Genomic DNA, 27102 nt, shown 5'->3' with positions numbered 1-27102 from the left:
ACTGAATAAGAAAATTGTATAATGTAAACCCAGCTTAAATCTCACAGCTTCTGAAAATGTCTGAAGTACAGCACCAAATCTGTGAAATATTTTGGGATATGGTATAAAGTATGTTCTACTTATACAGATATAATAAAGTGGAATGACAGTGTAGCAATTAACATAACACATTGATATAACATTAAAGCACAGCTCCAACGAATTTTGGATATAATAGGAAAGGGTTAGAAGCTCTGTTAGACTTTTGTTATTATCCATGTCTTTTCGCTTAAGCTACATGCAGAAGATTGCAAGAGGACCATTTTATTCTGCATATACATGGTCAAGGGGTTCCTTACCCATGGAATGGATGCAGCGCCCAGAGGCGATTCAGTTCGCATGTGTTGCGCTTTACAAGTCTCTCACTCACTCATACTACACTGTATGTAATATATAAACACAACTGATATAAAGTGCAAGTGCAGTTTAAAAGGAAATATGATGCAAAACAAAGGTCAGCAAATATAAATGTAATTTTTATAAACATTTTAAAGTTATATAGAAAATATTGTAAAAAATATTATTTTTAAAACATTTAAATTAGATAATATTTAAAAAATAAAAATTATGGATTGGGGTTCTCCTGACACCCAATAAGAGTCAACTTGACTCCTGAAACTGAAACCCTCTGTCTCATGGCTTCTAGCTGGGCCCTCTGACCCCTTGATGAGACCTCTGGCTCCACCACTGGAAGCTGTCTTCAAATTGGGAGCCCTGAGCTATCCTCAGACCCGAGTATATAATGACACTGCACACCTGGGTACTCAGTCAGGTTGCCGTTGTCTAGCAAAACATGGACACGTATTCAAGAGAAAGCATGAAGTACATAAAATCTAAAAGACAAGGCTGCATTCATTTCATTCATGAGGCTCAAAGAGTGAACACACAGTGATGAAGTTTTATTTCAATGTTTCTTAGGACAAAATATACACATACGGTACCCTAAAAACCCCTCTTATCATTACTATCCACATTGGATAATATCATCAAATGCAGAGGTCGAAGTTCCAGCTAAAACAAAAATTGTCAGGCAAATGTCCAAATTATAAGCACAGAAAAACAAAACCAAAATAGTACATGCAAAACAGTCATAAATGAAGGATGTAGCCAAACCTAGGCATTAATGGAAAGTGCCAAAGGCAAGTAAAAGGAATGACAAACCATCATGTTACCTAAGCAAGATGTCCATCAAAATTTAATCAGGGTTGGGATAGCAGAAAATGGTGGACAATTATATGTATAAGGAAAAAGTACACAAGAGGTGGGGAGAGCAGCACCAGAGATGTAGATTAACAGACAAGCCCAAAAACAGACACGAACAGTGGCAGCCCGTCCATATGGGGCGCCTAGCCCCTAATCTACACGCAGGGTCCCGGACCTATTCATTCCTAGGGATTTAAATGTTTTACATTTTATTAGAATCACATGCATGATAAGAGCCTGAAGCCCCGTACACAAGACCGGTTTTCCTGCCAGGAAAACTGCAAGAGAGCTTTTGGCCGGGAAAACCGGACATGTATGCTTCCTCGCAGTTTTCCCAACAGGGAAACAGCCGGGGATCCTGGTGGGAAAATAGAGATTTACTAATACTTTCCTATGGGGAAACACTGCAAGGCAGTGCAGAGGGAGCATACACATGGCCGGAATTCCCGGCCAAAGCTCTCATGGCAGTTTTCCTGCTTTTTATTGCTGGGAAAACCGAGCATGTGTACAGAACTTTAGGCTCTGATTGGCTTAAAAAAAGGGTGGGCTCAGGGTGCAGAGCACCTCCATTTCAGAGAATTTCCCTTTTATCTACCAGTAAATGTTTTATTCACAGTGGACACAGGGGGCAATGAAAACCTAGCAGAGGCTCTAACCATTCCTCTATCATCCAAACTTAAAGAAAAGATTTGGCTACAGTTACACTTAAAATTTGGGTTATAAATGCAGTTTAAGTTTTCATTTTCAAAAGCATTGCTGGTACCTTTCTGGAAGCATAGCACCAAATTGCAGAACTAGAATGGCATTTATTTTTTCTAAAAGAAATGGTCCCAGGAGCTGTTAGCCATAATGTGCTAGTATGCACAGCAGATGGTGTTTCCATCCTCTCCCGGTCTTTCTTCCGGGTTCGGTCTGTTCGGCTGTTTGTATGGCTGGGCCGCGATGACCTCACTTCCACGCAGGTGTATGGGAGTTACTTCATCATCATGCTGTAAATGTACGCTGAGCTGCTTTAACTTAAAAATGTTTTACAAAAGATTACACTTCCACATATGTGCATAACTAAAATGTTGAACAAATTGTTTTTTCATCACCATCACCATCACTTGCTGTGCTATCCATGCCTTCAACTATTTGTATTTTATATTTTACCAGCCACTGTAACACCTGCTTTACCATCTGCTTTCATCACCACTAACATTACCACGTATAGTCCTATTCCTGGTAAGAATCCATGTTGTATGTTGTTGGTTATCAAGTAAGCGAGGTAGCCTAGATGATTGTAACCATTGTCTGGTGTTTGCATACAATTTCTGATCCTGCTATGTAATATTTCAGCTGTTGAACATTACATATACATTATGTGTTCTTATTATAAATATTTTAAAGTATATTATAATATATTATTGTGTATCTATGAGTTTGCTGGTACTTAAGTTTGAGAAAGTATGTTATAGTTCAGATTATAGAAAAACAACTATCACCTGTTGCTTCTATGGGTAAGCATTTCCTCTGGCTCCATAAAAAAGAATGTCTGGCCTTGAAGAACTTGACGAATGATGATATACTGTATCTTACACCAAAACTTTTTTTTTGCATTAATATCCCCTCTGCAAATCCAAATAAAGCAAGCAGTGTTAATGATTTATTTAATTTATACATTTAAAGCCATTACTAATTAGGATATATTGCATTATACGTTTTAATCATTTCAGTTATTGCAAAGTACTTCATATAAGGATGGCAATAGCATGTTTTTTTTTAGAATGCCATGAGTAACATATGATAAGTAACGTGGTGGTGGGGGAACATTGACAGGATTTGGCAGGGGACAGTGCTCTATTCTTGTTAATTTTGGGATCCTTAGCTTTTTCCAGATCCCCCAGTGATGGACTTTGCCCAGGCTTTTCACTTACGATCTTAGGATACATTTGCTTGTGATGCTGGGACACCATCCCTGCTGCCATTCACATGCAGGAAGCCCTATTTAAAAAGTTACGAGTGCATGTTTACATGTTCACTGTGGTACCTTTCAAAGCATGCAATATTGCCTTTTTTTTACTTTCAGTGTTTTTTTTGTTGCCTTCAGTTGTATCAGTTTGCATTTCATGTAGCGCTGTTATATGAAATGGGAATGGAAGATAGCTAGCAGAGAGCATTAGAGTATTTTTTTACAGATATGCCACCACTTAGGTGATATGCATTTAGACCCTGAGGCCCTGGTGCCCAGCTTATGGCCCTTTGGCACTCAGGCCTCAGCAGACACTAACCTGAGATTCCTTATTGCCCTGTTACAGTAGTGATTTCCTGCAGTCTCGTGTAACATGTCACCAACCAATGACTGTCACATGAAGCATGTACACAGTCTCCAACAACTCTTATGGCATATTAACAGTCTCTAAAGACTTCTTCAGAATATCAGGGGTCTATGGCCATCTCTTGTATCATGTCTGCAGTCTCTGACCATCTCTTGTATTACAGCTGCAGTCTCTGATCATATCCTGTATTATGTCCACAGTCTCTTACCACTTCTTGTAATGCCATGGCCTCTGACTATATCCCGTTTTGTGTCTGTTGTATCTGTACCGAATGTTCATGGAATTTGATGTGCAGGCCTTTAATGATATTAAGGCCAACACTTGAGCCAACACCCCCACCCCCCACCCCCCCATATCAAGAAAGTTGACCACCACTGATCTAGAGCATGCACTGCTTAGGAAATGTAATTTGTTAGAAAATGAACCATGTGTACATTGGCCTAGTATGCATCTCGTTGAGCATTGTGTGTGCATAGTAAATACTATGAGAGTTAGACATGTGCCCACTGAAATACTTTGTTTCGGAATTTCATTTTCGTCTGAAAAATACATTTATTTAGTTACTCCCGAAATTATTTTTTATTTATTTTGTTTCGTTAGAAAATGCATTAGTCCAAAAACCTGAATTAATTAAGGTTGAATCTGTCATTGAAGGCTTATGGTGTCCGTTGAATGTTCTAAGAAGATTCAATGAAACAGCTAAACTGTACAACACCGCAATCGTACATTTCTGGTCAAATGCTCCGCCCACAAGCTATAGTAGAATTCTAATGTTGTATAACTAGTAATAATTATATTTATAAATTATTATTACTAGTCAACCAACATTAGAATTCTTCTATAGCCTATGGGCGGAGCATTTGACCATAAATGTCAGTTTGTGGCGATCGTATGTTTTTAGCTGCTTCGTCGAATCTTCATGTCTCTATAATGTCAAATCTTTTCTCTCTATGTCGAATAATCTTGGACTAATAGAGTTAGGTTAGGCACATTTGACCGCAGATTCGATAAATGCAGATCGCTATTGTCACCGTCATGTTGAATCTTCTATCTATATCGAACTGTTGTCGTAACGAAACTAATATAAAGCATTTTTTATGTTGGTTCATTCGGATTCTGCACATTCGTTATCATTTGTTAAAACGAACGCGAAAATCCCTGAAATTCAGATGAAAATGCATTCAGACGAAAATGAATGCACATGTCTAATGAGAGTACAGAATAGCTATTCGGTGTAAATTGCAAATGCAACAGTGTGACTACACTAAGGTAAATTGGACCCTATGAGCTACCTTTAATCACAGGGTATGAAACCCAAAATGCATAACTCTGTGTAATCCTGTAGCAATGCTACCCATATGTTAGTGCAAATTATTACCATATGTCAGGGGTGCCCAACCAGTGGCCCGCGGAGCCCTCTGATGTGGCCCGTGACCTCCTGCTCTGGGATGGAATAGAATAGAATACTGTTATTAAAGGTACGTTTATTACTAAAATCACAGTGTATATATGGGCATATCTGTTCTGTGGTGGTTACTGGACTGCTTTTAAACTGATCCACAGGTGCAGAACAGTGCACCTGCGGGTTACCTGCACTGAGCCATAGACTTCTATTACCTGCGAGTTTGGTGTGCTTTCTGAAAGTGCACCACACCTACAGGATTAAATCTAATCTAAGGTGAACTGTGCTGCAGTCGTGGTGCGGGTAAACAACAGTGCATCAGTGTCAAAGCAGCCTTATGCCCCGTACACACCATCACTTTATGTGATGAAAAAAAACGTCATTTTCTGTGAAGTAAAAAATGACGTTTTTGAAACTTCAATTTTCAAAGACGAAGTTGCCTACACACCATCGTTTTTCTCACAATGTTCTAGCAAAGCGAGGTTACGTTCACCACGTTTTTCCATTGAAGCTTGCTTCATAAGTAGCTTCTGGGCATGCGCGGGTGAAAAAAACGTCGTTTTAAACGACGTTTTTTGCTACACACGGTCAATTTCTGTGAAGTAAAAAATTACGTTTTGAAAAACGACACATAAAATTGAAGCATGCTTCAATTTTTTTTTGTTGTTTTTTACAAGACATAAAACAACGTTTTTCCCCACACACGGTCACTTAAAGTGACGTTTTTAAAAACTTCATTTTTTTTCAAAACATAAAGTGATGGTGTGTACGGGGCATTAGGCCCCTTTCACCCAGTCAGTCCGACCCAATCAGACCCTCCATTCACCTCTAAGGAGTGGCAGATGTAAATGGACTTGTGTCCGTTTACAAATGCCTACCTTTAAGCCGATCCGCAAATAAAAAAGAGTAGAGTGGGTTCTATAGAGTATAGTGGGCTGCCATCCAGCCACTCTGCTCATTGTGGCCCATGAACGGTTACCGAGTCGCTTAAGTGGCCCTTGCTCTTCACAAGGTTGGGCACCCCTGCCATATGTAATAGCATATGTTCCTCTAATGTACCGGTTTTTCGAGAATCCCATGAGAGTTATTGAGTGGGCAATCATTTTTCATGTTTGCTAAGGCTATAGCTTTCTCTTTAAAAACTCTTGTGTATTTGTTTTTGCAGAAGAGAATTCCAATGTTTTTTTTGCACCCTTTGCCTAACACATTATAGTTTTGTCAATACAAAATAATCTATGATCATTGACAATTTCATGATTATTTTGTTGCATGAAGTGTTTTACTTTGCTTATTGTCAAATGTATTTTCTTAACAGACCTTTAAACAGGCTTTAAAATACCTTTATAACACAAATGTTCAGGTTCAGCTATTAGCTGAGCAAGCAGTTTAATGAAAGAGGGATTTATTTGAGAATTCTCTCAGAAAGACCCAAACACAAATCTGTGTGCTCTTATTTTTTTGGGGGGGGCTAAAGTTGGAATGTGGTTTTGCAACTATTGGCTTCAATTGGATTCCCAAGTAATAATAATGAAAAAATTACCTTTAAAGCTACAACACAGTCAGCCATAAAAGAAAAATCAGTAGTATGATCCCCCTTATCCTCCAATTTTTGATTATAATGTTTAATTGTGTGTTTAGTCTAGGGGAGGTTTAACCTTTGGTTTAGATCTATGTCAGCAACACACTCAAAATTGTGAACATTCCTGACCCACACAGAAACATGCTCTTTAGGAGATGTGTGGGTTCATAATTCATAATGGCGCCCCCATGAATCGGCCAAACTCCATTGTTTAGTGGGGAGCAATTTTAAATAAAAGGGTCAGGAACTTTTCCTTGGATTTCCCCTGTGTACGAAAGCCCATTGAATTGAATAAATGTAAATCCACAAACCAGCAAAACCCACTACAAGTCCCAACTTTCAATGTCCAATGGCATAAATATCAATGTTATGCACTCTAATCAGAATCCTAATCCAGTCGGCAAGGTCAGTAAATATGACAGAAGGATCCTGCAGCTTCCAGAAGAGATTTAAGATGATCCAAAGCAGCTCAAACAACAAGAAAACAGGAGCGTGGGGTTCTCATTAGGATAACAATAATAATTCATTAAAAGAAAATAATAGCACACTTACAGTTAAAATTCTTGGAAATCAGCATCTACATTTAAATTTTAACTGTAATGCCGCGTACACACGATCCTTTTTCGGGTTGTAAAAAACGACGTTTTTTAAAAATGTAATTTAAAACGATCATGTGTGTGCTTCAGTGCATTTTTCGGGTTCTGAAAAACGGGCAATTATTTTTTTCGAACATGCTCTTTTTTTTAACGACGTTTTAAACGTTGTCGTTTTTTGGGTTGTAAAAAATGGTCGTGTGTGGGCTTTAACGACGTGAAAAATCTGCGCAAGCTCAGACGGGAGTGCTCGTTCTGGTAAAACTACCATTCGTAATGGAGTAAGCACATTCATCACGCTGTAACAGACAGAAAAGCGCAAATCGTCTTTTACCAACACGGAATCAGCTAAAGGGTGACTTCATCCGAATGAAACTTCCCCTTTATAGTGCTGTTGTACGTGTTGTTCGTCACTGCGCTTTGCTAGAGCATTTTTTTTCACGATCATGTGTAGACAAGGCTGTTTTAATTATGAAGTTGAAAAAAACTTAATTTTTTCTAGAGCCTGAAAAACTTTGTTTTTTTACAACCCGAAAAATGATCGTGTGTACGCGGCATAAGGCTCGGTTCACATCTAATGCCGATGCAGATCCCAGCACAGGTGCTGTGCATCCTAGTTCACCAATTTCAGCCTGAATTTTGGACTGAATTCAGACCTGAAACGGACCAAAAGATGCACAGAGCTCCTGTGCAAATTCGCACTGGAGCCGCATCAGAGATATGTGAACCGGCTTCATAGAGAGCTGGTCACAATCTCCTGCTATTGCTTATTGGATGTGGGGAACCCACAATCAATTCACAATAGTGTGATCCCGGCCTTAGTGTGCTATTATTATTTTTTTACATTAATTATTATTGTTATGCTAATGAGGATCCCACACTTCTTTTTTCTTGTTGTTCATTAAAATGAATAGGCTGCCCTACATATGATATCCACATGCAAATGGACATGCATAGGCCAGAATCTAAGATTAAGCAGAGGAATACTTACATTTTCCTTGCTCCCACAGGCCAGTATGGCGAAGCAATGCCTCTTCACCGGTTGTATGGCTGCCTGCTCCCTGACATCTTTATGTATAATTCAGCACAGCATACTATACTTGAGGAACTTAAGGGACTGCAGACATTGCAGGAGAAGAGGAGAGTGCCAGCTGCCAGGGGAGCTAGGGAAAATGTTTTAAATTTAAACCTCCTCTAAACTAAATGAGAATTTAACCCTACACATACTACTAGTACATTTTGGTTGACTGATCTTCAGCTTTAAAAGTCGGACATCTATCTCTACAGTGGGAGCTCTATTATTTTAGCTAAATGGGATAGTCCAGTCACTAACGTTAAAGGGAGGTACTTGATTTTGCCACTTTTTCCTCATTAATTTATCATTTTACTTTTGTGGATTTTAGATAGCATTATTATTATTGTATCTTCTGTTAAGAAGCGGGTACTGCACAACTTGACTGGATGTTTTGACATATTCTAAAATAGTAGTGCTCCCTCGATAATAAAGTAGTTTTTAATCTTCGTAGTCTACTGATTGCAAAGTTAACTGTGTGCTTGATCACCCAATAACCTTGTTTTCTTTATTTGCGTTTATAGTTTAATCACAAGTAGTTAACTATACAGTGGAACCCCAGTAACTACCCAAGCTCACCTATTATTGTGTTTTCCCAGCTACATCAGCATCCACTATGATAGCTACTAACATGACTACTAACAGCACCGATATTCCAGAAACTGGTAAGAAACCCAAAGTACAATATATATTCTTACATTGTTACATGTATCGGTGAACATTAACAAATGTATTCATATACATCCCTCAGATGATTAAATGCAACAGACTTACATTTTAAAAGTGGCTCTTAATTGAATATCTAGATTTGCAATAGACCTGTAAGGCTATTTTTAAGAAAATGTCCTACATTTTGGAGTGTAGTTCTATCCAGAAATGTAAATGGTATACTTTGTGATTTGGTGATTTCATGCAATGCTTCTCATCATTAGCAGCTAAAGTGTAACTCTAAACAAAACTGTTTATCTCGGTTTTCTGGATAGGGTGGGGAAGCTTAAGACCTTCTGTCAGGTTTTTATTACTGCCTATGTTTCCAAAATTCAAAATCATACAGTAGTCCCTAGATCAAAAAGTCAGTGGAAATCTTTTACTGGGGGCACGTGTTCTAGGGACGGCTGTTTAAGAGGGGCATTCCCCTGACTTTGGGTGGTTTCCTTTAATGTCTTGTATCATCTCTGGGACAGGAAGTAAAGAGAAATTTCCCCAATGGTAAACAAAAGGCAAACAAATAAATAACCTGGCAGGTGCTTTAACCCTTCCTTACTATATTCGAAAATAGCTACACATATACTTTAAGTACATTGATCAGATCATGCTTTTGTGCATTTACGCAGTATTGTTGGTTTGCTAAAGGAGAGTCTAAAATATGAATTTTTTGGAGGATTGGAAAAAATGAATTAAAGTACATGGAATTTTATTAATTTGGTGTTGCTGAAGCAAGGTCCATGCTTTTATGTCCTCAGCTGCCACTCTGCCTATAAGCAGTTTCATGTAAACCATTAAAATGACAATCCTGGTCTCAGCTCCGTCTTTGATTAAAAAAAGATAGATTATAGCGTTGGGTTGCTTCTCCTATATTTTACATAGAGGCGAAAGTGATAAAAATGGTTTCTGACAGCTTACAATCTGTGATTGAAAATAAAAGTGTGGTATGTGATGTTATTGACAGAACTTTTAACAGTTCAGAAATTTCAGTGCTTGCTGGGATTGCTATTCCACAAACATGAAATAATTTTTCTAGTCCTTCAGTGTTTTTTTGTATTGTTTCTTAATTTCGTCATTTATTGAGGTATAGTTCTGTTTGTGAGTTTGCTATGCCTTGTGCTGCATAAAAGGTTATTTCAAACATAATCAATTGTTTTCATCTACATTTCATATCAGTACATGTATCACTACTATGTGCATGTTTTAGTTTGCTTCATATATTGAGGCCATTAAATATGTAAAGTTACAAATATATGCATTTTAGTGAAGCATGCAATGCGACATTCTATTTTCCTATCAAAGGTAATTGAAAATTAGACTCCTCCATGTACATGGTTCTTTAATAAGATATATTTACTCTACCATTCATTGACTTTGGTAATCTCAGCATGCAGTGAAGTGGAATATTGTTTACTCTAGTTTTTTCAGCAGAATGTACATTAAATAACTTTGTGTGTATATATGAGAGAGAGAAATCAGGCTTAACATCATTGGTAATGTATATATATTATGTACAAGTAACAGTTTTTTTTCCAATCCATTTACTGTATGGCATAACACATGCAGATCGGCAGGAACTCAACGTTCCTGCTACATTTCCCATCAGAATGAAGAGAAACCCTGTTACTCGTTCCTTTGCAAGCTGGCAGCTGCAGATGCAAGACTCCAGAATAAAAGGTGTACGAAACATAGGAATAATCTCTACTCCAATTGTGTGGCCAATAAAACAAAGACCTACATCATATGAGAAAAGTAGCACATCTAAAACGGCGGTCAACTTTTGGTTCCTGACCATGACAACTCAGTCTTCTTGGTCTGTCCCTACAAATCAAAGAGTAACCACAGAAAACAGGTTCTTGGAAGCTATCAGAGAAGAAATGTCAACCAATGAAGCATTGTCTAACAGTATATCTGCAATTTTCATTAATACCTCTAGCAATGAGACTTCAAACTCAGCTAGAGAAGATGAATTTTCTGAGGTAGAATCAAACGGTTCTGGGAGCCAAGATGAGTGGTATTTGGCTCCATTTATGAAGTTCAATAGCACGTCATTCAATAGTACACAGCAAAGCTATAGTTTTACCAATCAGACATGGTGGTTAAAATGGCTTTCTCACATTAATGACAGGAACACACCAACTTCAAATGAAAAAAAGATTGTAAAGTCTGGCAGTGAGCACAGTAAAGTATCAACATATTTACTTTCTGATTCCAAAAACAGAAATCTATCTAGCGGTGTGCATATACTCACTGATAAAAAAACTGAAAATGCTTCATTTTTATTACATGAAAATTCTGCGAATACTCTGGACGTTTTAAATTCAACAATTGAAAGCACAGACAAAAAAGATGGAGAGGTAACTGACTTACTAATCCCTTCTATGAATGGAATGCATAGTTATGAAACATCTGTAAAGGCAAAATATGGTTTAGAAGTTATTAAACCCTCACAAGAGTTTGAAAGTAAAGAGCAGAACACTTGGATTGCTCAACCTGGTTCTGTTTTGCCCAGAAATAAATATGCACAATATGCACAAAGTAAATTGTCAACAGACATTGTCTCCTGTAATATTTTTTCAAGTTGCACCACTGTTTATACAGAGCTTGATGCAGTAACTAGACTATCACCCACACATTCAAAACATTTACTTGGGAGTTTACTGGTTCATAGAGCAAATATTCAACACATGAGTGGCAACAATATGCAGACTCTTTTATATCTTCAGCCGAGTATGACTCAAAAGATCTTATCTACAAAAACTTTAGGGGATATGGATCAAGAAGAGTTGTTCAATGAAGTGTTAATGCCACTTCAAAAACAAAGTGTAACAATGTCTCACCTATTTACAGAAAACTTTGATAAGCTGCATTCCGAATCAAAAGGACATTATGATTTATTGACCTCAAGTTATGATGTACAAGATAACCAATGGAAGGGGATCACATTAAAGTATAATACACCCAGTGAAACCTTAAAGTTGCTCATGGAAGGTCCTGATTTTAGACCAACTGTAGAGCTTCCATTTGATAGCTCATCGGTTGAGGTAAGTGTCAGTCCACTGACAATATCCAAAATCAATGAAGAAGAACAGGATGAGGCTTCAGGGGATGATAACTTTTTGGAAGTAGACAAACTTTATCTTGTATCTGGAATGTCACTGGTTGAAACTACAGATACAAATGAGGAACATTCATATTTAAGCTTGAATTTAGGTATTACTCCAACAAAGACATTTTATTTAAATATTACCCTTAATTCTTCTCTTCAGCCAATAGGTAGCCACTCTTTAAACACAATTATAAACACAAGTGTCTCCTCAGACTCAGGAAGTTTTCAAAACACTACAGGGTCAGAAGTGTCTATGTTGTGGACCGTAAGTAAAATACAACCTATGGAAACCTCTAATACATTAGGGGATTTCAAACAAATATCTTCCTCTCAGCCTATAATTGCTAGTCACACCTCTTCTGTTAAATATAAACTCCTACCATGTACAGTACAAGCCTTAGTTGATCCTGAACAACAATTTCAGCAAGTTGATGCCAACCCTGGATTTACAGTACATCAAATCAATTTAGCTAATACAGAAGCATCATTCCTAGGAAAAGAGATTAACATCGTCACAGTCAGTGGTACAATTAATGACGGAACAGTGAAGCAAACTCATGACCTCAAGAAAACGAAATTACTAGAAACAGGACACAGCATAAATGCTGCAACACCTCCTTTGATGGATGATCACTCATCACTCACATTGCAATCTGATTCAACATATGCAGGGCATGATCCATCTATAAGAAACTCTGTATTATCTGCAGATTTGAACACACAAAGAGAGGCCACAACTGCCAACATGTGGCATCATTGGATACAAACAACCATTGTTGATATACAGATAGTGTCTAGAAGCACAGATCCAAACATTGCTGAAATGCCTTCAGGAAATACAGCTTTAGAGCTTTTGCCATCAGATTTTGGAATCTCAATAGGGACACTGGAAACAATTACCACCCAAATCTCAAAAGATGCTTCTCTTGGGCAAGAAGGACAAGGCTTTTTCTACAATACCGCTCAAAAGTATACCAGCAATGGAGAATTTGATGCGGCCACACTCTCTCCAACAGCCCAGCATTGTGATTGCACTTCCATGACACATGTGGCCTGTTTGTGTGCACAGGATGTTAAGAAGAGCAGTATGTACACGTGTCTTCATAGACTAGATACCTGCTTTAACCGTAGGCATGATTGGAATGAATGATCATGCAAACATAATATATTATAGATTGAAATTTACTCATAGTCTAGTAGATTATTTTAACTTTTCTTTTAGGTTGTAAAAATATTAATGTGTGAATCTAATCATTTCTGTAGGCTTCTACAGGGGTATTTATCAACGTGACCAGTTCATTGGGAAATCAGCCCATGACATTGTTTTTTACGTAGAACTCAGCAATTTGTTTATATATGTTTTCAGGTTCTGATAAATCCCCCACATAATTACTATATTTCTAACCCTTGAATGATTTATGTTCTCTTAGGGGACTGCAAAGACTGAAAATATTAAAAATGTGCTCTAATATACCAATCTACCTATATAATGCTTACTGTGCCCATAACTTTCATTTTGAAAAAGGTGCAATCTAATAGATGTACATAAACAGGAAAATATAAAGTTCTGTTTTCAAGGAAGGAGAGATCATTGACCAGTTTTAGCTTCTAGCAACTGACCATGATTCATTTACTGTTTTATCAGGTTCACGCTGCTCTTCTAGTTTTTTACATATCACCCAGAGTATGTTTTCTTAAACAATGTTATCATAGGTACTAAAGTAACGAGAAAGGCCAAGATCCAACTTAAAAATTAAGCATGTTGAATAATTATGTCAGCTTTAATATTTTACCTAAAAAGGAAACTGGCCCTTCACATTCATATTGATTGGACTATAAACTAATACCAGCCACAGACAGATTTTGTTTAGTTTTGATTTGTTAGATTTAAAAAATTGCTAGCAACTTTGTAGTGATCGAGTATTTATGTGAATACACTTTGAATGGTTTGGGTAGGTCCTCACAATACACTGTAGTTTATATATCTGGTAAACCATCCTTAAGTATGAATGCTATAGAGATTTTAATATCTTATTATTAACATTTAGGTAAATATGAATAAAAAACATATATGGACATTCTTACAGTTGAACACTATTTGAATTCTCTCATATTGAGATTTCCATCTAAACTTAGCAGTTGTGTATGCAGATTGTAAATTCCTTTGCTATGTTTGAGCTAGCGATAGACATGAAATTACAGTCAATGGAGGCTACAGCCTGAAGACCTTACATTCACAGTTATGTACCAAGCAGGCACCATGATACCTACAGTATTTTGGAGATAAAAAAGTGATCTTTTTTGTGAAGATCCATTCCAAATGATTGATCTTCTCCCCTAGTTATATAGGACCTGTGCTATGGAAACTGTACCCAAAAAAGTTAAGCAGAGGTAAAAAAACATGGGGAATGCATGCACCATCTGCTAACACGTACTTCTAAAAATATCTTGATTTCGCATAAACTCCAGTTACATACATTAAACAAGGAACAGGCAACTGAGACTAGTTAGCTAGCTACTCTGGGATAGATGCACCAATGATACTTTGGAAAAGGCAATGGTGATTTATTGTATAAGTGATCTGCACTTTCCACTGTAAATACACCAGAATATTGTTTTCAAACCTGACCATTACCGTACTTTATATTATCTATTTCCTGGAGACATTGTGGATACAAACTGAAATTAATAAAGACAAATAAATATAGCACGGTTCATAACTTGATGTAAAGTTTTTTAGTATACATATTTGAAAATGATAAATTTAAACAAAATTATAGCAGCATACTTTAAAAAATGATTTTAGACTTGTGTATATAAATACCTTAGATGTATTTATTCTGTAAGAACAGTAGGGATGTGTATACATGGCTCAAAGCTGTGAACACCGTGAAAGAAAGGATTGATGCATTCAGAGGTACCGTTGAGGTTGTTCTTGTCTCCATGTAAATGTGCGTGACTAAATGCCATTTGTGTCTTTGAGGTAATATGCTAAGTTAAGAACTTAATTCATCTTAATTATAGGTTAGTAAGTAAGTAAGAACTTTACTGTAAAGAAAAAAATCCTTAATCTGGGAAGATATTGTGCTCATAGAAACTCTGTGTATATAGTAGGAAAGGTTTTAATATCAAAGTAAAAAAAAATATATATATATATATATATATATATATGTATATATATATATATATATATATATATATATATATTTATTTACAGAGTTTAATGCTTTACATCTAGTAAATTAAAAAAAGTAATATTATTGCATAGAAACTCTAATACAATTTATACTTTAAGGCCCCTTTTACACGATCAGTCTGCAAATATCCTCTTGTCCATTTTTCAGGCCGATCTGAACGGGGTACCTATTGACTTGTATGGGCAGGCAGATGTCAGCAGACATGTGTCCGCTGACACCTACCTGCCATCCGATCCGACAAGATCCGCTGAAAACACACGGATGGCGATACGCTTGCCATCAATCCAGTGGATCGAATCTGATACGATCGGATGAAAATGGACATGCTGTCCACTTTCATCCGATATATCCATAGAGAACAGAAGGGCATTGACAGGTCCATCCCTGCACAGTGAGCAGAGACGAACCTGTTATTCGGTTGCTCAGCAGGGATCAACAGAGCGATCTCCCGTTAGCGAGATTTAGATTCCCGGTAGTAGATTTAAAACAGAAGGTACTGCAGCCTGCTTCAATGGCAAATTAAATATATCAGTAAAAACACCCGCTAACTGGTCTGCAAATCCCTTCAGTATACGGCCTGACACCCCAACTGGTCCTGCTGCCTTTCTGAGTGCAAAATCTGGTGCAACTGTGCATGGTATTCAATCAGCTTCTAACTTCAGCTTGTTCAATTAAGTTTTGACCAAAAAAACTGGAAGCTGATTGGTTTCTATTCACAGCTGCTCCAGTTTTAGTAAATCAACCACAGTGGCCTGTGAATCGGACATACAAGGAAAGTTTGGGAGCCCACTAGAGGTAAGTGTAGCTACCCACCTGGGTACCTACACCTCATTCATGCATTAATTGCCTCTCCTCCCCCCAGTGACACAGTATCTTTAAAGCATAAATTGAGTTACTATTATATAACTACACTCCAGCACTTCCTAGTGCATTATCAATGGCACCATTTATTATAATAAAAGTGGTAAAAATTATACAATGATACAAACACAGATCAATGTTAGGCTCATAGCATACAACAGAAGGAAACTTCAACTATAGTCTTAGCCTGTGGCCCTGGATATGCACAGATGGCACCTATTAATATGTAGCAAACGCAGATGCGTTTCAAGGGTATACCCTCTTCTTCATCCCTAGGCTGGTGCGTCCCTCTTGCTTTCTGTTATTTGTGTTTTGGATTCCCCTATCTGAAGAGGTCTGCAAGGCCTAGGGAGCACCTGGTGACCTGTGAAAAACCCAAGCCAATAGGAGAACCATCTGTGGGAACTATATATTATCACCTATACCCACCACAGAAGATTTTCTTGGTTTTCTATTATACAATCATTTTCAAAGTTACAGTTCTGTTTTTGTGTAGTGTGGTTTATAGCAAGAGCATCTTCCAATAGGTATAAAAACACGCTATACATACATTTTACAGGCATTTAACTATGCAGGAAGTATTGTTCCCCAAAAGGAACATGGGAAAAAAACATGCTAAAATTGCACCTTAATGCCAAAAAAATGTGTGAATGGAAGCTGATATTAGCATTATACTTGTGACCAAGGTCAGAAATTCTTTGCAGTCTCCTCAGAGCACCACATCAATATGAATGTATGTACTGTGTACTAATACTCATTATTACATGATTTTATTACTGTAATCTGCTTGCATCTACTGGTAAGTGATTTGAAAAGAAAAAATCTTTTTGTTTTAGGTTAAACTTTTAATAAAACATAGGAACGTTTTAAAATGTTCTACTAGCGTAGGTCCCCCAAAAAGTTATTTCCTTGATGATTCTTTAGTAATAATACGAATATGTACAGCATTACACAAGGACTAGGACCCAAAACATGTATTTTTTGGTCCCGTTTGCCAAAATACTTGCATTAAACAAATGTATGTTTGTCCATGTAGGGTTTTTGTAAGAGGTGTCTAGATCCAAGAAGTGTGTAATTATAGCCAAGCGGTCAATGCAAATGCTGTTGGGCCCAAAAGCACAGGGTGTCCAAAACTGCCTGGCCACACAGTGATCTATGCAGGTAGAAGTAACATTTGACAAATACATTTAAATGAAAGCAACTAGTATTCTGTATCACCTTTGAGATAGAGATTAAAGAGACAAGGGACCTTACACACCTGTTGAGCAGAGGCTTCCCTACGCTTGGTAATGGAGCTGTGTAGGCAAAATTTTTAAATAATCTCAAATGCTAATTGGTTAAAGTGAACCAATCCTTTGCCCATACAAGACAAAACAATGTTTTCACTTTAATGTTAGCCCCACCTCCTCTATTTATTTATCTTCTCACCACTCCCCTTCTGCTCCATTCAGCTGCTGGGAGGAGAGCCAGCCCCAGATCAGTTTGAATGGGTTTATTTCTTCCTGGCCCCATGTACTTAGGTTAAAAGTTTCCTTTTATCTTATCTTGTTTTATATCTTAGGATTCACCAGTTTGTGGAATCTATAAACATTGCCCTTTCTATTGATTACAGCTTTTATTGATTCCAACCTTAAATTAAAGTATATTATTTTCTTTTGCAGCCAGTTTGGGGTAATTTCTGTTTTATATGTTTTACATGTTCCTATTCACATATCATAACTTAAAAAAATATTTTAAGTTTGCTGTTATCTCTTCAAAACTCCAAAATGAAAAAAAAAGAAAAAAAATCTCCTCCTATGTAATATTAATGCAGAGCTCTACCATATAGGGGAAGCTCCTTTTGTCTGCCTCCTCCCCCTCCACTGCCACATTTGCCACCTTTTGGGGGGAGAGGAGGGAAGCAGGTACCTGGTTGTGACAAGTACCTGCTCCCAGTTTGCTGCTGCAAATTTAGCCAGAAGGTTGGCCCCCCTCTTTCTCTCACAGCCTTCAGGACACTACACAGGTCACATGCGCAGTAGGAAACCGGTTTCCCTTAGTCAAGATGGTGGTGCCAGCACCTTATGGCCAATTGAAGAATTGGCTTTGGTGAGGACACTACTGGATGCCTGGATAGCTAGGTGCCCTAATAATAAATGTCAGCAGCTACAGTATTTGTGCTGTATACTGTACTTGCAGAACTTTATTATCAGTTGTAAAATAGATACAAAGGGGTTAAAGACCTCAAGGCTTAGGCTGTACATTGTATGTTAATGCACTTTTTAACTAGAAAGGTAAGAATTATTTTGGACATTTTTAGGTGTAGCACCCCTCAGTAGGAACTAGTATTAGGTAAATTTCGTTTTTGGCCTCCTTGTATTTAGGGAGAGCAGTTATTGTTTGTTAGTGTCTGTTCTAGGTTCTGTTGGTGCAGGCTCAGCAACTATCTCCGGCATCCCACTGAACTCTGGGATATAGTGGGTAAAAGAGCTTTGGCCCTGGTCTGCATATTCATTCCTCTTCAGCCAATCCCTGGTTAGGAGAGTGAGTGACCAGAATGTGGATGAGAGGGGTATAAATAGGCTGGGGTCTGGAACAGCTACCTCTTGTTCCTGGGGCAGTAAGACCAAGCCTAAGGGCATCCCTGGGTGACTACCTGCGGATTCAAAGAATATTTTTTTCCATCCCAGCTTGGGCTGGGGGACCTCTGGCCAAACCCCCTGAAAGAATTTAAAAAGCTCAACTGAGGAGTTCCTGTTTGAAATCTAGTTTTCCTTCATATTCAAGGGGGGAAAGAGGGTGGTTCTCACCATAAAGGAGAATATCAAATTTAGAGTTCTCCATTACAGTTTGTTAGTTTTTTGGAGTAACCCAAGGCTCACCCTCACCCTATCCCAGTTTTTTCATCAAAATGAACTGCAATAAGACACGTATAGCCTGTTTTATGACTCGAGTGCCTGTGAACTACTGTGCACTTGGTTGCTATGTGCTTGTCAGGGAATGGAACCTAGACTAAACAGCCAGACCAGTCCTGGGTCTATGCTGTGTAAACAGAACCACATAGCAAACATATAGAGGGGGGGTTTCTCAAATGTGGCTGCAAAGGAGCAAATGCATTAAATTCTATTTATTCTATAAAAAACGGCAATATACATATACTAATTAAAGCGGAGGTTCACCCTAAATATAAAGTATAGCTTATCCAGAACAGATAATAATGTAGATAAACATTTCACTATACAAATTTTTTTAAGCATTTAAATACCTTTAATCTCGCTTTATATGCAGACACTTCTGGGTCTGTCTCCCGCAGGAGTGGGCGTGTCGCTTCCCTTTCTGAGTGCCCGAGTTTTTCCTGGGAGTCTTTCGCTATGTCTCCTGGGAGCACAGCGTCACTCTTTCCAGCAGACTAGTAATCACACCGAAAGACAAAATCTCGCAGGATTTTAATCGTCACGTGGCTCAAGAAGCAGGTCACGTGATGAGGGCGGATCTAATTCCGCCATTTTAATTAATGGCAAACAGGTAAATAATGCCATTAGAGCAGTGAATGCTGGGATATCAGCATTCACCGATTCCCGGAAGTATTTGCTTGTGGGCTTCACAATGCCCACAAGTAAGATAGAACTTTCCTGGATGAAATTTTATAAATCATCATTTACAGCCAAATGACATTGCGGATGCATAGAAATTACAGACAAGTGAGTACACGCTTAACAATCTTAAAACCAGTAGATGCACATCTTTAAAAAAAACGCAGAACCCCTGCTTCAAGTAAAAAAAAAAATTAGCTTTGACATCAAGCTAGTGGGGCTGTAAAGCCATTTTTTTCTGTCTACCCAAATACACTTTTTCATTTAGTTAGATGTGCTTTCTTTAACATAGATAGATTATACCTAGAATATAGAATACTATTAGCGTAACAATTGGTTGTATTAAATATGTATCCATGGTGGTTATTAATATTTTAACTCACTTTTAGTGTTCTTTAGCGGTGATACTATCATTTTCATTTGTGCAGGTGGTACATTTTACAGGATTGGAATTACTGTCATATCACAAAACATAAGTGATCTAACTACTGTCCAAAATACAGTGTTCACCTGGGTAAGTATAATACATAAATATGGTTTACTTTAAAAAAATTATACCCTGTGTTTTTTTATTTTTTTTGGTCAATATTTTCTTCTAAAGTTTTCTTTCATTTTTGGAACATTTATTGAGCAGCAGTGTGATTGTATTTGCTCTCTACCTGTATGTAATTTAAGGCTCCTTTCACACTTGTGGGACTAATGCCGCGTACACACGACCATTTTTTGGGTTCTAAAAAAACGATGTTTATAAGGGTCTAGAAAAAACTATGTTTTTTTCAACCCGATCATTAAAACGGCCTTGCCTACACACGATCATGAAAAAAATGCTCTAGCAAAGCGCGGTGACGTACAACACGTACGACGGCACTATAAATTCGATTGGTGCCACCCTTTTAGCTGCTTTAGCTGATTTAGTGTTAGTAAAAGACGCTTCACGCTTTTCTGTCTGTTACAGCGTGATGAATGTGCTTACTCCATTACGAACGGTAGTTTTACCCGAACAAGCGCTCCCGTCTCATTACTTGCTTCTGAGCATGCGCGTTTTTTTCACGTCGTTAAAGCCCACACATGACCATTTTTTACAACCTTAAAAACGTTAAAAACGTTGTGAAAAAATGCTCGAAAAAAAAATTGCCCATTTTTTAGAACCCGAAAAATTGCTCTGAATCCCACACACGTCGTTTTTAATGACATTAAAAAAAAACTTCATTTTTTAGAACCCGAAAAACGGTCGTGTGTACGCGGCATTAGGATTAGAGTTGAGCGGACACCTGGATGTTCGGGTTCGGGTCCGAACCCGAACTTAAAAAAAAAAGTTCGGGTTCGGGAACCCGAACCCGAACTCCGAACCCCATTGTAGTCAATGGGACACGGACTTTTAGAAAAAAAATGCGCGGAGGTCCCCGCAAATTCAATAACCAGACCCTTTAGGTCTGGTATGGATATTAAGGGGAACCCCGCCGTCAATTTAAAAAAAAATTACGTGCGGTTCCCCCTAAATATCCATAACCAGACCCTTCAGGTCTGGTATGGATATTAAGGGGAACCCCGCCGTCAATTTAAAACAAAAATGACGTGCGGTTCCCCCTAAATATCCATAACCAGACCCGTTATCCGAGCACGTTGACCTGGCCGGCCGCAGAAAAGAGGGGGGGACAGAGTGCGGCCCCCCGCCTCTCCTGAACCGCACCAGGCCACATGCCCTCAACATGGGGAGGATGTCCCCATGTTGATGGGGACAAGGGTCTCATCCTCACAACCCTTGCCCGGTGGTGTGAGGGTATGCGGGCGGGAGGCTTATCAGAATCTGGAAGACCCCTTTAACAAAGGGGACCCCCAGATCCTGACCCCCCCTGTGTGAAATGGTAATGGGGTACACTGTACCCCTACCATTTCACGAAGAAAGTGTAAAGTCTTGTAAAAAAAAAACACACACACACACCGTAGAATAAAGTCCTTTATTAATAATAAAAAAAAAAACTCCAGCGGTGATAATCCACTCGTTCCCAGCTTCCTGCTTCAACGTTGTCCTGATCCTGCGACGGCTGCGGGTGATCTCCAGCGATGAGAAGATCCTGCGACGGGTGATCTCCGCTCCAGCGATGAGAAGATCCATTCATCCGGAGCGCAGCATCCCCGACCTCCTCTCACCGATGGACACAGCCCAGCGAATGACGCGCTGAAGCTGTGACATTACTTCTATAGAGGAGGCAGGGCCACCCGTCACGTGACCCCGCACCCTCTGACGTACCCTCTGCTACGTTACTGGGTAAGCCCCGGCTTCCCTCTTCCTGGGCTTCCCCAGTGACGTAGCAGAGGGTAGGTCAGAGGGTGCGGGGTCACGTGACGGGTGGCCCTGCCTCCTCTATATAAGTAATGTCACAGCTTCAGCGCGTCATTCGCTGGGCTGTGTCCAGCGGTGAGAGGAGGTCGGGGATGCTGCGCTCCGGATGAATGGATCTTCTCATCGCTGAAGCGGAGATCACCCGTCGCAGGATCTTCTCATCGCTGGAGATCACCCGCAGCCGTCGCAGGATCAGGACAACGTTGAAGCAGGAAGCCGGGAACGAGTGGATTATCACCGCTGGAGTTTTTTTCTTTTATTTTTATTAATAAAGGACTTTATTCTACGGTGTGTGTGTGTGTTTTTTTTTACAAGACTTTACACTTCCTTCGTGAAATGGTAAGGGTACAGTGTACCCCATTACCATTTCACACAGGGGGGGTCAGGATCTGGGGGTCCCCTTTGTTAAAGGGGTCTTCCAGATTCTGATAAGCCTCCCGCCCGCATACCCCCACAACCACCGGGCAAGGGTTGTGGGGATGAGACCCTTGCCCCATCAACATGAGGACATCCTCCCCATGTTGAGGGCATGTGGCCTGGTTCGGTTCAGGAGAGGGGGGGCTGCACTCTGTCCCCTCCTCTTTTCTGCGGCCGGCCAGGTCAACGTGCTCGGATAACGCGCCTGGTTATGGATATTTAGGGGGAACCGCACATCATTTTTGTTTTAAATTGACGGCGGGGTTCCCCTTAATATCCAGAATATCCAAATATCCTGACGGGTCTGGTTATGGATATTTAGGGGGAACCGCACATCATTTTTTTTTTAAATTGGCGGCGGGGTTCCCCTTAATATCCATACCAGACCTAAAGGGTCTGGTTATTGAATTTGCGGGGACCTCCGCGCATTTTTTTTCCCCGAACTCCGATCCCGGACCCGAACTTTTTCCAATTATTTGGGTTCGGGTTCGGGAAAAACCCAAAGTCCGTACCGAACCCGAACTTTACAGTTCGGGTTCGCTCAACCCTAATTAGTAGGGTTGTCCCGATACCACTTTTTTAGGACCGAGTACAAGTACCGATACTTTTTTTCATGTAGTCGCCGATACCGAATACCGATACTTTTTTTAAATGTCATGTGACAGTTTTCCAACCACAATACAGACTAAGGATATTTTCTTTAGAATTATGAAGAACTCTAACTCAAGACATTATAAAATAATAAAAATGAGTAAAAATGAATAAAAATGTTTTATTTGCTTGTCACGCAGTAGTAAAAAACTCAAAGAATTTTCATAGAACATGTTGATAAATACAAAAAAAGTATTCTATTTAGGTATCGGGAGCATTTGCGCGAGTACGAGTACTCCCGCAAATACTTGGTATCGGTCCCGATACCGATACTAGTATCGGTATCTGGACAGCCCTACTAATTAGGATCTGACTTGTGAGACCCAAAGTCGCAGGACATGTGAAATGCCATCTATCTCTATGAGAGCTGATCCAATTGACACCACAGAAGTCACTGTGATTTCATAAAAGGTTCCTGCGCTACTTTGATCTGATATTCTAGTCGGCTAGTGTGAAAGGTGCCTAAGTGATCTATTTTTTTTTTAAATGTTGGATTTTAAGATGAAAATTTGCCTGGGCAGGAAGGGGGTGAACATGCCCTGTGTTGTGATATCTGGGCAAATGTTTGTGATGTGCCCAACAATGTTTTTTCAACAAATCTACATTTTTACACTGATGTTGTATGTATTTTTTACTATATACTGTATGTACAATGTTTAAAAGAAAATAATACAAGACTATACTGTATATAATACAGCATAGCGCTGTGGGTTCTCTAGAGACACCACAGAAGAAGAAGCCATCATTCAGGTTTATTGGGGCAGAGTTGTCCAGTAAGAGATGAGTCACTGCTCTGACTCATTCATGTGGGTAAATTCAAGCTTGAGATTTTGATCTTAGCAATCAAAAGGTTTTCTAAAACAAGAGAGATAAGGATACAAATAAAATCATGTAATGGATACTAGAGCTTTCTTTGCTGTCTCAAAAAGAGACTACTATGTACCGTACTATAAAAATGTACCATACAAACATTTACCATTCTAACTGCCAAGTTCTACATGATAGTAGTGTGGCTGTTAGGCACACTTAATTGCCACAATCTTGTCATGAAATTCCAGTGTCTGATGTAATCATGATCCACACAATGTATATTTGTGGCCCTGTGGGCACCACCTGAATCGACAGGCTTATTTTTCAATTGACTTATGTTCAATGAGCTGAGTGGAAAATACTTGGTTGTACAGGGCCTGCATCCAGTCAGATGAAGAGATTGTTCAGGGATAAGAATACAATAGACCACAGCAGGAAATTCATTTATCTGCACTGTTAGCGTGGATAAAGGAATCTGTTAGATTACATTTGTTTAGCCCACAGGCCGAATATGAAGGAAATCTATACTTGTATGGCCTGCTCTACACTTGATAAATACAGTAGTTAATAAAAAAAAAAATTAATTAATTAATAAAAAAAATTGTCTTGCACAGTGTTTATCCTCTTTTTTCAATATGTCAAGGTAAATTCTCCCACATTTAGAGTTCATGCGTCAGATGAAAAAACACATGAAACTTAAGAAACAGCAGAGTAATTGAGAGTTTTTATTTTCCCAAATGTCAGCAAAGATCAAGAGATTCTAGTGAAATGTTGCAATTTTTTTATGAAATTCATTGTAGTCAACAATGAATGCAAACTTTGTTTTGTGGTGGATTTTTAGCCTCCCTGGCGGGATTCCCGAGTGTGGCTCGGGGGTTAAATTTCAGTACCATTAGCGGTAACCCCGAGCCACACTCGGAATTGCATTGCAGGATCCTGGTGCAGTGTACTCACCTTGTCCCCAGGATCCTGTGATGTCCCCCCACTGTGTCTGTGGGCTGTGTCCACGCCCAATGCCTGTGTGCCAGGCTTCGTTCCCTGTGAGCTTCGCAACGCACGGGGCGGAGCCTGGCGGCAAATTCAAAAATGCCAAAATTCACAATACATACAGTACACTGTAATCTTACAGATTACATTACTGTATGAAATTTTTTAATATCCCATTTGTCCCTAGTGTTTTCTCCAGTGCCCTGCATGCAGTTTTATGTTATATACACTGCTCTTTCTGCCTGGAAACTTGAGATTGTCCATAGCAACCAAAAAGTGTCCCTTTATGTCAAAAGTGGTTTGAGACCAGTTAGAAAACAGTGATAGTAAATAAGAACACTTGCAGAATTGAGCGATAGTGAAAAGTGGAGAAATTAATTTTATTATAATTATTATAAAATTATTTTTTTATAATTATTTATAGTTATTATAATATAATTTATGATTTTGTGTTTCAAACTTTATCATACCCGGGATGTCTACTAGACTCTTGTTTGGACAGATTTAAAGGGGTTGTAAAGGAAAACATTTTTTTCCCTAAATAGCTTCCTTTACCTTGGTGCAGTCCTCCTTCACTTACCTCATCCTTCAATTTTGCTTTTAAATGTCCTTATTTCTTCTGAGAAATGCTCACTTCCTGTTCTTCTGTCTGTAACTCACCACTGTAATGCAAGGCTTTCTTCCTGGTGTGGAGAAAGCCTCTTGAGGGGGTGAGCAGGAGTGTCAGGAAGCCCACTAACACACAGCGCCTTTCTCTATCTGCAAAGTAGAGAGTGTCCTGACCCTCCTGCTCGTCCCCTCCCCCCTCAAGAGGCTTTCTCTGCACCAGGAAGAAAGCCTCACATTATGGTGGTGAGTTACAGACAGAGGAACAGGAAGTGAGCATTTCTCAGAAGAAATAAGGACATTTAAAACCAAAATGGAAGGATGAGGTAAGTGAAGGAGGACTGCACTAAGGTAAAGGAAGCTATTTAGGGAAAAAAACAATTTCCTTTACAACCCCTTTAAGTGTGTTATTACTAAGAATTACAGGTCTACAATATAAAACGCCAAATTTCTATGCAAAACAATTGTATCGCTTTGAGACCCAAAAATCTGACATAATCATACCGCCAGGGTGGTTAAAGGACATCAAGTTTAAATTGGCTTCTGAAGGTTATGGAGACTCCTCAATGGCCCCCCAATCGTCTCATTGTATTATTATTATTATTATTATTATTATTATTATTATTATTATTATTTAAAGATAAGTAAAAAATAATTAATGATTAAATACACAAAAATAGAACAAACACTAATACAAAGAACAGTAATAAAAATACACGAAACTACCCTAAATCTATAAAAGGATCTACCTTTTCTAGAAAAATATTTTTCTCAAACAGCAACTTGAGTGAAATTGAGTTTATATTTCAGGGCAAATTTTAAATGCAGCAAGATCCATCGTTTTGCATGAAAATCACTCTGCTCATCTTTAATAGTAACCATTTGCTCAAATATATATATATATTTGTTTCACCTACTAATTTTTACAAAGCTGTAGAGAAACCTTTTAAAAAGCACTTTGTAGATTACCTCGTTATTATTTTTGTAGTTCATAGGGGTGCATCCCTTAAGCAGAGAAAAAGATAAGATGAGGCGTCATTGGAAAATATAGGCTGGAATTTTAACTGTAAAAGAAACAAATGAAGGTAGGAAATAGTCATAGAATTTTAAGGCAGGAAATTTTGTCCAGCTGTGAAATAATATACTTGACCTAGACACAGATCAGTTTAAACACTTTCCAAAATATTAACTTTCCTTTTAATTATTGTTGACAGGAAATTGGTCATCATTTTCAATATGTAGACATTCAGCAGTTGTACATGTTATTCTAAATAGTGTTATAATTGTTGTAGTTACTATGTGTGAAATATGTTTTATTTTTCCAGCTTAACACGACATTTCAATTTTGGAATTATTCAGTGTATGTTGTAAATATGAGGTAAGAGCACTGTAAAACTCAGTTCATAATGATGTCATGATTAAAGAATTTTGTTGTGCAAATGCCTTCTAATAATTGCAACTGACTATTAGTATGTAGATTAGTATATGAAAACATGCCTATTTGAGCTCAAGGATGGATTTCTACATCACCGACATTGGCTGGGAATTTGAATGGCAACATACTGCCACCCACATATCATGCAAAATACTGTCAGTAAAATGTTCTAGTAGAGTAGACATACCGTTTGTGCAGACCA

General features: G+C 38.5%; 1 protein-coding gene across 8 annotated transcripts in view; it reads left to right on the top strand.

Moving 5' to 3' along the window:
* ADGRG6 (adhesion G protein-coupled receptor G6) overlaps positions 1-27102 on the top strand; it is a 257956-nt gene that overhangs the window by 162858 nt on the left and 67996 nt on the right. For 6 of the 8 annotated variants that reach the window (XR_005748733.1, XM_040350904.1, XM_040350899.1 and 3 more), the window contains 4 exons: positions 2398-2466; positions 8806-8871; positions 20079-20164; positions 26791-26843. Coding sequence is in view for 7 of the 8 variants with exons in the window: in XM_040350904.1 (XP_040206838.1) it covers positions 2398-2466; positions 8806-8871; positions 20079-20164; positions 26791-26843 (274 nt within the window). In the remaining variant the exon portion in view is untranslated. The remainder of the gene's footprint in view (positions 1-2397; positions 2467-8805; positions 8872-20078; positions 20165-26790; positions 26844-27102) is intronic. The other 2 variants (XM_040350902.1, XM_040350903.1) reach the window with 2 other exon arrangements.

This window comes from Rana temporaria, chromosome 4 (genome assembly GCF_905171775.1).
Source record: "Rana temporaria chromosome 4, aRanTem1.1, whole genome shotgun sequence".
Taxonomy (NCBI): domain Eukaryota; kingdom Metazoa; phylum Chordata; class Amphibia; order Anura; family Ranidae; genus Rana; species Rana temporaria.
Note: the sequence above shows the minus strand (reverse complement) of the source record. Positions and strands in the feature narration are given on the sequence as shown.